At 44.5% G+C, this 15,803-nt stretch overlaps 1 protein-coding gene across 1 annotated transcript in view; it reads right to left on the bottom strand.

Annotated features, from left to right (window-relative positions):
• The window catches only part of ERN2 (endoplasmic reticulum to nucleus signaling 2), a 176,665-nt gene that overhangs the window by 94,827 nt on the left and 66,035 nt on the right, over positions 1-15,803 (bottom strand). Inside the window, exons 3-6 of the mRNA XM_069209679.1 lie at positions 13,064-13,097; positions 12,142-12,214; positions 6,814-6,886; positions 4,428-4,550 (exon numbers count right to left, since the gene is read on the bottom strand). Of these exons, the coding sequence (XP_069065780.1) occupies positions 4,428-4,550; positions 6,814-6,886; positions 12,142-12,214; positions 13,064-13,097 (303 nt within the window). The remainder of the gene's footprint in view (positions 1-4,427; positions 4,551-6,813; positions 6,887-12,141; positions 12,215-13,063; positions 13,098-15,803) is intronic.

The following is a 15,803-nucleotide window of genomic DNA, read 5'->3' as shown; positions in this document are numbered from 1 at the left end:
TTTTGTTTGATTAGGTAGAGTAAAGTTTGCTGCATGCATCACAACAATCTAGCCCCCATAACCTAGGACTTATTTTAGTTTACTAACAACATTGCCATCAGGGCAAGAGTGTTTCTCAGTTTGTTTAAACATTCAATTTTAATAAATAAATTACTAAACCATGATGTGGTAACATATTGCCATCTACACACAGTAACTTTCCAAGAAATGTCCCAAAACCTCTCCACTAACTTGCAGCTTTACTGATAAAACTATATAGTGTATTAACAATCTGTGAAAATTGGGTTTCAGAAAACATATCCTTTGCACATCAACATGTAAAGTATTCTGATTTGTTTTCATCCTGTTAAAATATTTTTTCATCATAAAGAAATAAAAAAAAGAGCTTTCACAACTACTGAAATATATTTTGAAATGTTTGCACAGTTGACTTAGTCATTTAAATGTTGTGTGTTAGGAAAAACCTGACACCCTATATCCTTTTATTTTACATTCTAGGCAGCAGGTCACACAGTTCACCTTACAAAGTCCTGGAACTCTGCAGTCAGAAGGAAAAGTAATTGTAAGAAAAACTGACTTTTGACCTCTGTCTGTGAACACAGAGCAAATGTGACATAAGAACCTGATTTAAATGCATCTTTTATTGCCCCTCCATTTTTCAACTGAACAGAACACCTATTCTGTGTCAACTCGCCAGAAGGGACGAGTAAGACGAAGTATTAAAAATAGCTCAACCTGATCAATTAAGACTCACCATGGCGTGTGGTCGAGTGGATTTTTCCTGTCGTACATGCATTTTTTGTTGTTCCCAATTGCTATGTACCATGGATGGTACAGAATATGTTTATGTTCCGGAAGATACTTGCAAAGTTTGCGTGCTCTCTCTCTAGATTGTGCATTTGGTGCTTGTATGTTCTGGATGTTAGAAGCAGTGTTTGTATGTTCTAGATGGTGCTGAATGGATTTGCATATCCTGAATAGCTTATGGCATGTTTGCACATCTTGAATGGTACACATAGTTTGAAAGTCCTATATGGTATTCATCATGCTTTCATGTTTTGAAATGTTCACATAATGCTTGCATGCTCTGGAGGGTGCTCATGTGTTGTGGATGTTTCTGGAGGTATGTCCATGTTCTTTCTGCATGGTACACAGCATGCCACCATGTCCTAGGTGATGTGGGACATGGTTGATGGTTCTATAAAGTACCAGTATAATTTGTAAGTTCTGAAGAGCCACAAGGAAATCACCCACCTTCCTACCTGATTGTTTTGTATTTTGTCTGCTCAGCAATCACTTCACAGGGACTGTCATCCTTGTGGCACAGGCCTGAAACCTCCTGAGCTATTTGTAGTGAATACTCATTGAAAGGGAACTTAAAAAAACGTATATGTCGGTAGAAGTACTTTAGTTAGTAAATAAATATTGAGAATTAGTACTAACAGTTTTACGTATTATTATTTCTATGTCCACTCATCTGGTTTGTGTGTGACTGCATAACGGAGGACTTACATTAGGCATAGCTCCATCAGGGTACCATGCCTCCATTCGGGTATTATGGCACTGTTACTTCCTGTCTCCATCTCAAGCAAGGGCTGGCTGCTGGGAAGCAAATTATATGTACTGGGACTTTATGCAAAACATCCCGTTGGGCCCACACTATTCTGCCCCTGTCCTCTTATCAAGCATCTCTCCGATACATTAGAAGCTTGAAAACTTACTGTGGCTGTCACAGCAACTGAGAACCCACCCTGGGTGTTCTGATGTGGGCTTTTACTCAGTGTCCAGACGTGGAGTTGTTCAGGCAGGCAAGATTCAGGTAAGAGGCTCCCTAGCAGAAGTTTGTTTCAAGAGTCCCACCTCCCCACTCTGCTGTCTGAAAGACTTAAAAGGTAAAGATACACTGGGCTACATCCTCTACACTTTCACTCTAGACTCCTTATCCAAAGAAGAAATGGCATCCTAAGCGTCTTTGGATGCTTCTGATGGTGAAGGCAGTGTGTGTATGTTCCTGAAGGCAAGTGCATGCTCCTGGCCGTTCAGGCCATGCATGTATGTTTTGTGTAGTGTAGGCAGTGCTTATTTGGATAGTCACAAACACTGCTTGTGTATTCTGGTTGATACATATCATGTTGGTTTGCAGGATCTGGGGGTACAGACAGTCTGTGGATGTTCTTCATGGTACTGTTTGTGTTGCCATATTTTAACCACTGAAGATCATATTTTTACCTTCTGGATTGTGCAGACAGAGTCTGTATGTTTCGCATGGCACACGTGGCAGTTGAATGCTCTGGCTGATGCATTGAGTGTTTTCATGTTCTAAATGGTAAGGCAAATCTGAAGATGGAGGAAATAATGAGGATTTCCGTGTTCCTTATTTTTAAGTGTTCTCATTATAACAATGCAATCGTGATAGCCTTTCTGATTGTGCCAGGGCTAATTTTATTTCTCATTTTGGATTGTACCAAGTCTCTGAATTGGACATCTTTCCACATGTGGAGGTGAACAGTAGCCCCAACCACAGAAAGAAGAAATTGTCAGGGCTACCTGAACTCTCAAGAGCGAAAAGCTCCTGGCCAAGACAACCTGAGGCAGAAATTTTGGAGGCAGACCCTGAAATACCAGCCAAGATCCTCCAACCACTGTTTACATCGATTTGGGAGGGAACGAAAGTACCAGATGGCTGGAACCAAGGCATCATCATCGCCAAGCTTGGAAGGAAGGAAGTATTCACCAACTGTAACAACTGGCGAGGAATCACCCTTCTGTCAATCCTGAGTGAAATCCTGGCAAAAATCACTAGACAGCACATTTCTGATGTAGTTGACAAGCAATCAAGAAAAGAAGAGGCTGAGTGAGTTCTGAAAGGGAAGAGGGTGTGTTGATCAGATCCTTACTCTACGTAACATCATAAAGCAGTGCACAGAGAGGCACCGACAACTATACGTGAACTTCATTGGGTATGAGGAAGCCTTTGACAGTATCCACCAGACTGTTATCCTCATCAAGAGCTTCTATGATAATTTTACCTGTAAACTGGGAGACATCACGTATAGCAGTGAAGTCAAGACTGATGTGAGGCAGGAATGCGTAATATCAGCATTGCCCTTCAACCTAGTTATTGAGTGATGCAATACACAAATGAAGATCAACCCATAGACATCAGGTGGACCTTATTCTATACACTGGAGGTCCCTGATTATGAGGATGAACTAGGCTTGCTCTCCCACAAGCAGGATAAGACGTCTCGCTTCAACATCTATGCACAACAAGTGAGCCTGAAGGTCAACACAAAGAAATCATAAGTCATGCCACTCAACATCCCAAACCCTTCACCTATCAAGGTAGATAGAGAGGACCTAGCCACGACTGAAGGCTGAACTACTATCAGACATGATGAAGGGGCAGCAGTGACATCAAAAGAAGACTGAATACGGCCAGGAATGTCTTTAGCATACAGTACAATGTGTGGAAGTCATTTCAGTACGGCACCCACACCATGCAGAGGCATTACCTTCTTTCTGTCCACACTCTTGTATGGATCAGAATGCTGAAGATTAATGACAACACCAAACTGTCTACCTTACACACTCGAAACCTTAGAAGACTCTTGCACATTTTCTGCCCTCGAACCCTGCCTCAATCATGACCTGCTAAGCAGATGCAAACAGGGGAGCCTAGACACCATCATTACGAGAAAAAGATGGTGCTGGCTAGGACACACCATCAGTTGAGAACAACATTTCATCACAAGAACAGCTGTCCATGGGATCCCAGAAGGGAAACGGAAGAGCGGCAGGTTGAAGAGCACCTGGAGGCAAACTGTGGAACCAGAAACAAAGCCCCGAACCACAGCTGGGGAACCATATAGAAACTTGTCCAAGACAGACAAAAGTGGAGGCCCTTCATTGCTGCCTACATGCCAGTTGGCATAAAGGGCAGTATGCACGTAATTGCACTGTCGTAAGAAGCCCCACATAAAGATGGATCATACCATCTCTGTTCCTTAGTCAAATTTTATGGGCTTTTAAGAAATCTTAGATCTTCAAATGTGGTGTTGGTTCTGCACTGTTGGATTCATAAGGTCAGAAGTGGTAGCACTCCTTTGGTTACTTGGCTCCCTACACAGGAACGGGGTCCTCTCTCTTCCTTCAGTCTTGAAAGTCCTTAGCCACCCTTGAAAAGGGTCAAAACATGGCTGGATAGTTGAGGCAGTGTTTTTAGTGGGCTAGAATGTTGAAACACTGCGTCTGTGTACTGAATGGCAGGGACAGGGTATTTTTGTTCTGAATTATACAGCAGCTGTTTCTTTGTGCACTGTGTTATGGAGTAGTTTATATGTTCTGAGTTGGACATGCAGAGTGTGTATGTGTGGAATGGAATGTTTACAGGTTCTGGACGACACAAGCAAACATGCATGTACTCACGTGTGCGACCAATGTAGAGTAGAGGGGCAGAGGGGCACAGGCCTTCCGAGGATTCTGTTGATAACGTGGTTTGCTTCTCTCCTGACTTGGGATCGACAATAAACCAAGTATCCTGCTTCTTCCCTGCATGAATAGGACATGTTGAACAACTAAGAGATGAAGCAGACGGTTGGACTTCTATGCACAACATAAGTACTGCCATGGAGCAGACATTCGCCGACACTGCAGTCCTGCAGCAATTAATACACACCAAAGATCCCCCTGAGCACAGTTCTATCAAAGACTCTCACCCTGCCATCAGTAAAACACAAAACTATCAGAATAAAAGTAACAGCTACAGAACACTCAGGAGCAGTCTCATAATACTGTGATAGTGTCAAAAGGGACAGAGGGGGTCATTCCGACCCTTGCGGTCAAAGACCGCCAGGGCCGCGAATGACGGAAGCACGTGCTTCCCTGCCCATTCTGACCGCGGTGGTAAAGCCGCGGTCAGAAAACCGGGTCCGGCAGTTTCCCGCCGGATTTCCCCTGGCTGGGCGAATCCGCCAGGGCAGCGCTGCAAGCAGCGCTGCCCAGGGGATTCTGACCCCCTTCCCGCCAGCCTGTTTCTGGCGGTTTACACCGCCAGGAAGAGGCTGGCGGAAACGGGTGTCCTGGGGCCCCTGGGGGCCCCTGCACTGCCCATGCCACTGGCATGGGCAGTGCAGGGGCCCCCTAACAGGGCCCCAGCCTGCTTTTCACTGTCTGCATAGCAGACAGTGAACAGCGCGACGGGTGCAATTGCACCCGTCGCACACCTGCAACACCGCCGGCTCCATTCGGAGCCGGCTTCAATGTTGCAGGCCCCCTTCCCGCTGGGCCGTGGGCGCTAAAATTGTTAGCGCCCGCTGGCCCAGCGGGAAGGTCGGAATGCCGCCAGCGGTCTTTGGTCCAATGGCGGTTCCCGCCAGGCGGTCGGCGACCGCCGCCCGCCGGGGTCAGAATGACCCCCAGAGTCTTTACAGTGCACGAGAGGGGCACCAGAAAGAATACCAGTGATATCAGAAAACACTCCAACTCTAGAATTGAAGCTAAGGGATATTTAACTTCAAACACTACATAAACAGCTTAACACGCATCCTCACTTTTACACACTATAATAGAATTGCTAGAAAACACAGTTGCACGCTATCAGCTTGCGATTACCAGTCATATCAGAACACACAAGAACAGCAGCAGTCTGCAGATGAATCTTGCAGGAATAGACCATGATTCAAATAAACACTCAAGAAGCATACACAAGCATCTCAAGAAAGCATCACAAGAAAGCAATTTGACAGCTATAAAACCCAACCAATCAGTTCTAGATTATACAGACAATTGTAAAACAAACAATAAAGGCTTCAGAAAGCATGACGGCTCCAAAACCAACGAAAATCTCCAGAAAAAAACAAATAAGCCCAAAAAATCACATCAATAGTTGCAAGGCGAAATCATGAACTCGTAATAAAACAAGTTTGTGAACACTCACTCATAGCACTGGAATTCACACCAACTGCTACATAACACATACCAGATCTAGATTGCAAAGACTTGCCAGAAGACGGTATAGAAGCTCCAGAAAGCAAGTCATTACCTAAGGACTGTACTCAAACAACCCAAAAATGCATAACATCTATAGCTCCAAAACATGCATGAGGCACAACTGTTCCATGGCACTTAGGGGGTCATTACGACCCTGGCGGCCGGCAGTAAGTTGGCGGTACTACCGCCAACAGGCAGGCCGTGTTCCGCCAGCTATTATGACCGTGGCGCAATAGCCACGGCCATACCGCCGGCCCCTCCACTATACCGCCAGGCTTCACCGCCAGCCTGTCCGTGGCGGTAAACACCGCCATTGAAAGGCTGGCGGAAAGGGGACTTGGGGTGCCCCTGGGGGCCCCTGCACTGCCCATGTACTTGGCATGGGCAGTGCATGGGCCCCCAGGCATAGCCCCGTCGCGCATTTCACTGCCCGAATTTCGGGCAGTGAAATGCGCGACGGGTGCTACTGCACACGCTGCACATCAGCATTGCCGCCGGCTCTATTACGAGCCGGCAGCAATGTTGATGTGACTTTTCCGCTGTTACTGTCCGCTGGCCCAGCGGAAATGTCATAATAGGGAGCCAGGAATACCGCCGGCAATGGCGGTATTCTGGCTCCCGCAGCCTCGGCGGTCTTTTCAAAAGGCCGCCGAGGTTGTAATGACCCCCTTAGTGCTATATAAGGCAGCTCCATTGCTAGAAAATAGAGAAACCCATCTAGAATAGAGTTGACACCAGCAATGCCGGAAAACATTTCTGACATACACTCACTGCCAGTATGCACACAGGCAATGGCACAACGTACAGCCATTACTGATTATACCTGTGTAGAGCACACCATCAGAACTTCGGCACGGGGAGGACTGCACCAGCTCCGGGATTGTGAATGGAAGTTTCTGGAAGATGGAATGATGAGACTTGGGGTTAGTTGTCTGGTACATGATGAGAACTTTGGAGGATCGACATCATTCCAAGCTTATTTCCATAGGTCCCATCTTTTCAAAGCTGGGTTGAGGGTTATTTCTCAATGAAGATGGGGGTCATGGCTTTATCTGGCATTACAATGCACTGGGCCAAAATAGATATTTAGGCGGGTCACAGCAGAAAATTTGCAATTTGTATAACGCAAAATACAGGTAAAATGAAGGCTGGATCCTCCAGCGGAGAATCTTCTGGCAGTGATAGGTGCATAGAGACTCCTGAACCATCCACCCCCTTAGAAGAGGGCTGGTGCCCAGGAAACAGCATGACCAACCACACGAGCAGGAGACACTATGGGAGCACGTGGTCACTCAAACCCCTGCCTAAGAAGAAAGCTTCAGAATTATTCTTGGTTTTACGGTGTGTAGTGGATACCAGATAAGTCAACAAACGGGTAAAATGTAAGAACCTCAGCATTATTTGATACAATCCATGCCAGCTTGTTCAAGCTACAGCAAGAACGGTGTCAGAAATAGCAACCTTCACAAGGTAAATTTAGGAGCCTATGATGAATGCCACAAAATAGTCTGGGGCCATATACGTAAATCAGTCCCATTCCCCTTATTTTAGGTATGCAAAAAGTATTGCTTTTTAAACGAATGAACATAATGTACAGTGCTAAGCAAATGTGCATTTTCAATGCTAACTTTTTTCCTTAACGGGGAATTCGTTTTCCTTTTAAAAAACCCTTCCCCTAAAACCTCACCAATTATGGGCTCACACTGGATTGAAATGTACACTGTACCCAGAGTCAGAAGGTTTCTTGGAGAGGTCCTGAATTCCCAGTGATTCACACGGCTGTGTAAGTTCACCAAATTCTCATCACGTCTTCCCTTTAAAATCCACTTCCCACAGATGGGAGCATCTTTGCTTCCACATAGTATTACAACATGATGGTTATTGTGAACACAAAAGGTTAACATGTGCTCCTACATTAGGCCACTGTTATTCCAGAGTTGAACTTTGAGGCTCAAATCACTTTGTGAAACAGGCCCAGGGGTGTTTTAATGAATAAGTTAAAAAAAGCTAGCTCCAATCAAATCAAGGTGCTGAATATTATATCTTACCAAAGGCTCAATGTCACCGAACAACCCAGTTCTCATAAAGATAGTGCCAGCCCAGCCTAAGAGTAGTGCAGAGCTCTTATTTGCCAACTCAGACGTTGATCAACTGACTAGGTACGCTTAATCTTTCAGCTGGCAGTGGAACTGCTTAAAATTCACCATATTGCCGCTCTTAGATATCAATATATATACATATATATACATATATATACTTCATCCACCAACATCCTCGCAAAATTTGACAGAAATCATCCAACACTCTAAGCTGCCATAGCTAGCTTGGAATGAACCAACAAGGAACATAAGGGAAAGGAAAAAATTGGAAGTAGAACAACATCACTTTGGAAGAAGGCAGTTGAACTCATGTACTTGTTTAGTGGACTCATTTTCTGAAACATTTATTTGTTCTATTTCTGATTCTCTGAGTTGTGAGTATGCATTGAGCTCCCATCGGCATTAACTCTATACCTATTAGGACTGTCACCACGTTTTTCTATGCCAGTTTAAATCTATGGGACTTTTCCAAGGTTTTACTTTGTTTCTGTTACATGGCAAGGCTCCGTGTGAACCGTTTATGCCATTAAAGCAACATTTTCACTGGCTGATGGGTGAATTACACAGCATCTGCGAATGACTACCTTAGTGACTTGTAAAAGCTCCTTCAAAACCAGTGTTCAGTTACAAAATGTCCTTGATTTTTAGTCATGCGGGTTTCATTCTTATTTTATCCACTCTAATTTCCATCACTGCAGATTTAATGTAGTTCTATGCCTGTTTTCTCCATTACTTCAAGTCTACGAGATGCCTGAGAAACATCTCAACATTGCTCTTGAAAATATATTTGCTTTGGTTGTCTTTGAGTTAGGCCTTGGGTAACTTATGAGAAACCTTGTTCCAGGTTAGGATGCTAGGAGCAGCTCTGCCATTCTCTTGGAAGATTGTATCTACCTTCTAATATTATCAGTTTAGTTTGAAACAGTCACAATAGCTTTACAGGAAGTATTCATGGTCCAACCCTGGCATGAAGGGATGGCACATGAAGTTCATTACCAATAGTCCTAAGGGAGACCATTTATCATACAGGGTGCCAGTGAAACCTCCACTGGGTAAAGCTTATTAAAGTGGCCTTTTCTCTTAATCAGAACCTGCTAATATCTGCTATTTTTAATACCAGGAGCTTCTCATTTCTTTCCTTAAAACTTGGTTTCCTTTGTTTCCATCAGACTCTTACTCCAATTTAGAAGAGACTTGGCACAAAACCCTCTCTCAAAAAAATTATTTTCCCTTTTGCTCCGGATTTATTATTATTATTATTATTATAATTATCAGTATTCCTTCTCTATTTACTTCATAGTTTCGTTGTCCTTCACTTTCCCCATCCTTCATGTCTCTTCAATCTCTGCTAAACCACACCTTATATTTCTCCTGCTTTACGTTCCATTACCTCATTTACATGTCTCTCTGCATCTTCTTTTTGATCACATCTCTTCTTCCATGTTTCTTGCCTTTCACCCTTAGTCTTCATGTTACCCTTTGTCGTTTTTTGCTTCCTCTCATTCACTTTTACCCTCCTTTTGGATGTATTTTCCTCTATTTTCCTCTCCTCCATGATTTCCATCCATCGCCCTCTTGCAGCTCCCTCAATCTTCCTCCCCCTCCTCCTCAGTACCTTTTCCAACACTCTTCCACAAACGTAGGGCCGTAAGCCACAGTGGGCACAATCCTGAGTACAAGATGTGCACCCACTAAATAAAAATACGACTGAATATGGTATTTACTGAGTGTAGAATCACAGCACCATTCAGAGGGTCAGACCTTGGAAAGAGTTTTAAAAAACATTAAAATAACAACCACTGGCAAATTACATCTCCTGATCTTTTGGCTTTTGCAAAGTTTTTTGTGGATCCTGTTCTGCATCGGCAAAAAGAAAAAAAAATATTGCTTGATGATGTAGAACACTGTTGGCATACAAAACAAATAAAGATTTGTAAAAGCACATGCACATATATGCATAATAATGATGCTACAGTGCCCACAGTGTGATGACATTAACAATAGAAGGCAGCCACTTAAATACAAGAGTTTTGTTGTTAAAACTCTAAGGCCCTCATTATGACCCTGGTGGACGGGGGAGAAGTGGCGGTAATACCACCAACAGGCCAGAGGAAAAAAAAGGAAATTATGACCATGGCGGTTAACGCCATGGTCATACGCCACTTCTCCACTCTGACCCCAGGGCTGGAGACTTCGGTCTCCAGCCCGGCAGCCGTCACCAGACCGCCGGCGGTATCACGACCCTGCATACCGCCATGGATTTCGGGTGGTTTGGAACCGCCATGAAATCCATGACGGTAGGCACAATCAGTGCCAGGGAATTCCTTCCCTGGCACTGATGGGGTCTCCCACACCCCCCTCCCCTAAGTCCTTTCCCCCCACCCCCTAAAGGTGGCAGGACCCTCCTCCCCACCTCTACCCCCAACATTGAAACACACCCCCACCCTACACGCATGCAGACACCACCATTACACATACCCGCACACATACCAACAAACATACCAACAGACACACACACACAGTCATACACGCACGCATACATACAGACATCCACGCACACATACTCACAGACATACAAACAGACACGCACACATTTTCAAACACACATCACCCCCTGCATGCATACACGCACTCACATACCCCCTCTACATACTCACACCCCCATGCACGCACACAACACTCCCCCACCCCCCTCCCCTAACGGACGATCAACTTACCTTGTTCGTTGATCCTCCGGGAGGGGATGGGATCCATGGGAGCTGCTCCACCGCCAGCTCACCGTCACCAGAACACCGCCACACCGAATCATGGGATGTGATTCGGTGGGCGGTGTTCTGATGACGGGCGGTGGAGGTGGAGCAACCTCCACTTCCCCGCCGACCGCCAGTATGGCTGCTGGCGGCTCTCCGTCCGAAAAAGGACGGAGGGCTGCCAGCAGTCATAATACGCCGCGCGGAAAACCGCCTGCACTGGCGGTCTTCAGCACCGCGGTTCCTCAGCGGTTTTCGAACAAGACCGCCGAGGTCGTAATGAGGGCCTAAATCAATTAATAATATATAGATTTGGAAGACACTCTACTCTGCCTTCAACTGCTGCTTTTTTCCATAGACAAGAGATCTGTGATATGGTTTACCAAGTCTAAAGACATAAAATCAGGTAAAAAATAAAGATTAAAAGGTATTTTCGCGTAACCTAACGCGTATTTAACAGACACAATCCATGTTTTACAGCCCAATCCACATTCTCTTAATTACTATCACAGACATTTGATTAAAAAAGAAGTGCAAAATGACAAACTCAATTTTAGAGGGGAATTTATGTGTCAGATAATCCAAAAAAGCTAGCTAATTCCTTAATCAAAACATGGCTTAATAACTAGGCTCATCAGATAAAGTTTAAATTCCAGAAATGGGCTTAAGATTTAAATGTAATTGTTTAAATAGAAATACCAATCTCTGGTGAATTAGCCATTCGCTTAACTCCATTTTACTAACCAAATCTCCTGCATTGTCACACCAACTAATCTTAACTATTGTCTTTCCTGGTGATGATTCAACTCCAAATAGTCGAAGGAGCAAACCAGATGTACCCTTTAATATTTTAAATTTCCAGTTCATTGCAACACAAATCATTTCTTCTTTAGCTGAGCGCAGGCAAATTCTTAAAAAAGAGCTACAGATAGTGAACTCTGTCTTAAATGCAGAGTGGACTGCTACAAAATCGTTTCCATCTGGTCAATCACGTTATTCCTTCATTTCCCTTTCTGTTAATAAGAGAGTGACATAACATCTACTGATCTCACTTGTTCTCTGCCAAGAAGATCCCGAGATATTGAAAAAGATTACGCTAAGCCTCTAGTTTTATGATACAAAGGAATTTCAGTGCTACAATGTTGAGTTAGATAACCTACAGCTATGATCATTTGGATACTGTGTTGAATGTTGCCTTGCCAAACAGGAACACTTTACACTCTTCCTCATCAGTCCTCTGGCCAGTCACTCATCTGTGTGATGGAAGCTACGTTCCTGAATCCTAAACGCTGCTCTACTCACCATTAACCCCTCCTTGTTCTTCCCACCGATTATGTAGAGGCTGCCGTCGGTGGGGTCGGGCAGGAACGCAGGCCTGAAAGAACAAGGGTGATTGAAATTAATGCTTTGTAGGTCCATAGGAGTCCAGACATCTCACCGGTACTTTGCGCAACTCTAAACCTATTAACCACTGAAACAACCAGTGTAGCAAGTAAGAGAATAGCTGTGTAAAATCTCATCAAGTGCAGGTGGGTCTGCAAGAAGTAATGATGATGTACAGGGACATCTGTGAGCAACGTGAACAAGGTGCGGTGTCTCAGAAATGTCAATGAGATGTAGAGGTGCATCAGAAATGCCAATAAACTGAGAACGGTCAACGAGGTCCAAGGGAATCTAAAAGCAATACTGATGGCCTTCAGGGCTATCTGAGAGGAAGTCAGCAAAGTCCTGGCTGTTTCTCCAAGCAAAGACTACAAGGTGTGAGCTGTGCCTGGAAAACACAACAAAAGTCTAGGAGTGCCTGTCAGCAATATCAGTTCAATATATTTGTGCCTCTAAGCAATACTGATGAAGTGCATGAGTGTCTGTGAACATCAAAGAGGTATGAAGTGTTGGAAAGGTGCAGGGTTTCTGTGGGTCAATTTCCTCCCTTATCCACACAACTTAGACAACTGTTATCTGCAAAACTTAAAAATGTCCTGATGCTCCATTTTGTTAATTCAGCAAGACAGGGGTCGATGCCTATTTAAAAAATATTATTTTTTCATGCCTGATTACGTTAGAAAATACATACCTTATTCAATCCCAGGGGGCACGGAAGGTCACACATATAGTATTTAGTTATCATATTACCACAATTGCTAAAGTTACAATTCCCTCCCATGCTCTCCACACACCCAACCACAAAGGGTGTTGTTTGAAAGAGTGAATTTAAGTGACTTACTCTGCCAAGTACACAGGAGCTTCTATGATAGGATCTAGGAAGGAAGCAGAAACAAGCAATCAGAGACCAGCACAGAGAATCAACAAGGAAGCTTCAGCGCTCGGAGGACAAAGACTCCTTGGAGGTGACAGCAGAGTGCAAACAAGCACGGGCAAAACCAATAGGCCTAGTTTTTGTAGCGCATTAATAAAGTGTGAATGCATGAACCAGCAGGATGAAGTGTGGTATACAAATGTTATGTACACATCATCATACAGCTGAAGTAGGGAAATTGATGAAAGGCTGGAAGTACATGGTGTGAACACTACTTTATGTAACTGTTCATTTACAGGTAAGTAGTTTGTACTATAAGTAGTATATATTAGATAGCACAAAGGTTTGGAAGAAGGTGAAGCTGAAGAACTCATTGCAAGGTAGGAACAACACTTTTATTACAGGCGCCCGTGTGCACTGAGCATGGCTGAAACAATGACTGAGTACGTTGGAAGCCGGAGCGTGCTCTACCTTAGTCACGGATGCCTGCATAGACATTTAAATCCAGCATACAGGCTGGTACATGGGAAACAAAGTCATTCCATCACAGGCATAGACGCTGCCTCTTGGGAAACCCATGCCTTGGCACTATACTCGTCCCCAGCACAAATGGAGATAGAAGAGGACCCCCCACCAACAATCTGGAGCACTTCAAGGCCGTCCGATTTTGCCTTTAGAGTCAAGACAAAGGCAGACCATGACCAAGTCAGTGCCATCAAGGACATTGATATCGATCAGTTAATTGGCATTATAAAGAAGCTAAAAATGGCAGGAGCCGCAGGACAGAATTGTATTCCCAACACCCTATTCAAAGGTGATGCAACATACTGGGCCTACTATCTGGCGCTCCTTTTCAACGACCTCCATGGCTCCAAGATGCTTCCAGATGCCTGGAAAGGCAGCATATTCCATCTTATCTACAAGACGGGCAATCCTGCCTCTCCAACGAACTATAGACTAATAGCCTTCATTGACGTTGAAGCTAGGCTTTATGCATCATGTTTGCTGTAACAAATATTGGGTTGGATCCAAGAGAGACAACACTTACCATGAAGCCAGACTGGCTTCAGAGCTGGCATGTGAACTTCAACCAACCTGACTGCCTTGGCCTTGTTAGGCTTTAAGTCCAGATACAAGAAAAGTCGGCTATTTGCCTGTTTCATCGACCTCAAGTCAGCGTTCGATCAGGTCCCAAGAGCCCGTCTGTCGTAAAAACTGAAAAGCTTGGGTCTATCCAGCTGCAGGTTGACCCTGATGATGGAACTCTACACAGGCACCTGGGTGCAAGTCAAGATCGGAGCAGGCAGCCATGTCACCAACAGAGTTCATACTTTAAATGGTCTAAAGCAGGGATGTGTTTTACCCGCCATGCTCTTTAATTTATACCTAGCCGATCTTACTGAGGCTCTCTCCCCGATATCAAAACATCCACCGGTCCTGGCTCAGGACACAGTTGCATGGTTACAGTATGCAGATGACATTGTGCTTCTTAGTCAAACTCCAATCGGCCTGCAGCTGGAACTTACTGGTTACATCATCAAACAAGGTTTAGAACTGAACCTGAATAAAACCAAAGTGGTCAGACTGGTGGATTTGAAACGTAAATGTGGCTTATTGTTCATCATTGGAACCCTGGTGGAGGTTGTTGCCGCTTACAAATATCTAGGCTTCATAGTAGATAAAAACCTGTCCTTCAAACCCCAGCTGGTTGCTGCTCAAGCAAAAGCACAAGCCCTGACATATGGATTCAAGACACTAAAACAAAAACTGAGCTTTCCATTATACAATCATCTGCTCTCCATTATGACAGCACGGTTAATCCCAACAGTCACTTATGGGGCTGAGATAATGCTGAGCAAAGAAACAGCAGTTTTTAATCAAAGTCAAACAAAGGCCTACAAAGTTGTGTTTCAGATCCCTTACTCAGCTTCACCAGCTCAGGTTCACCTAGAATTCGGGTTAAAAAACTATATATTCCAGAGCAAGAATGCGTATGTAAAACTCTGCTGGCGACTGCAAGCCGCAGAAACAGGATCAATAGGCAATCTATGCTGGCTTGAAATCAAGGAACAACAGCGCCACAATATCATAGGCTCATGGGGAAACCATCTAAATAACTCAATAAAGGACCTGGGCCTGGACACTGTCTGGGGCATGAGCTTGAGCAAAGGGAGTTTTACCAGATGGTCAACATTGCAACCCGGTCACTGTCACTCATCACTGATAAGAGCACTCTTGCCAAAATACAACATGCCTGGGCGGTACTACCTTCATACAAAGTTCTCAGATCCCAGTAATATTTCTCAGCTTTTTTTAGGCAAACGCTGACACAACAATTTATGCTTTTGCGCTTTGGGTCGATTGCCACCAAAGATATGGTTCCCTCCTGGAAACAGCAATTCAGGTCAGAAGCGTGTCGTCTTTGTGGGTACAAACAAGAGTCCCTTGTGCATCTTTTCTGTGTATGTCCAGCACTGTTGGAGCAAAGAAGAATACTTTTGAAACACAACCTTCACGCCCCTTAGCACACGCTCCTGCAGACCAGCTGTCATCAGCTGGCTAAGTGGCTCTTTGATTCCTTTTGCCTGCCGGGGGACGAAGTTTATGACAAGCGTGCAAATCTCTGTCAAACACGGCCGAACCGGTAGCTGAAAGGTCTGTGCAAAGCCATGGTTGATAGGGGTGTCATTGTCCTACATCCAGTATG

The sequence above is a fragment of the Pleurodeles waltl genome, chromosome 10, assembly GCF_031143425.1.
Source record: "Pleurodeles waltl isolate 20211129_DDA chromosome 10, aPleWal1.hap1.20221129, whole genome shotgun sequence".
Taxonomy (NCBI): Eukaryota; Metazoa; Chordata; class Amphibia; order Caudata; family Salamandridae; genus Pleurodeles; species Pleurodeles waltl.
Note: the sequence above shows the minus strand (reverse complement) of the source record. Positions and strands in the feature narration are given on the sequence as shown.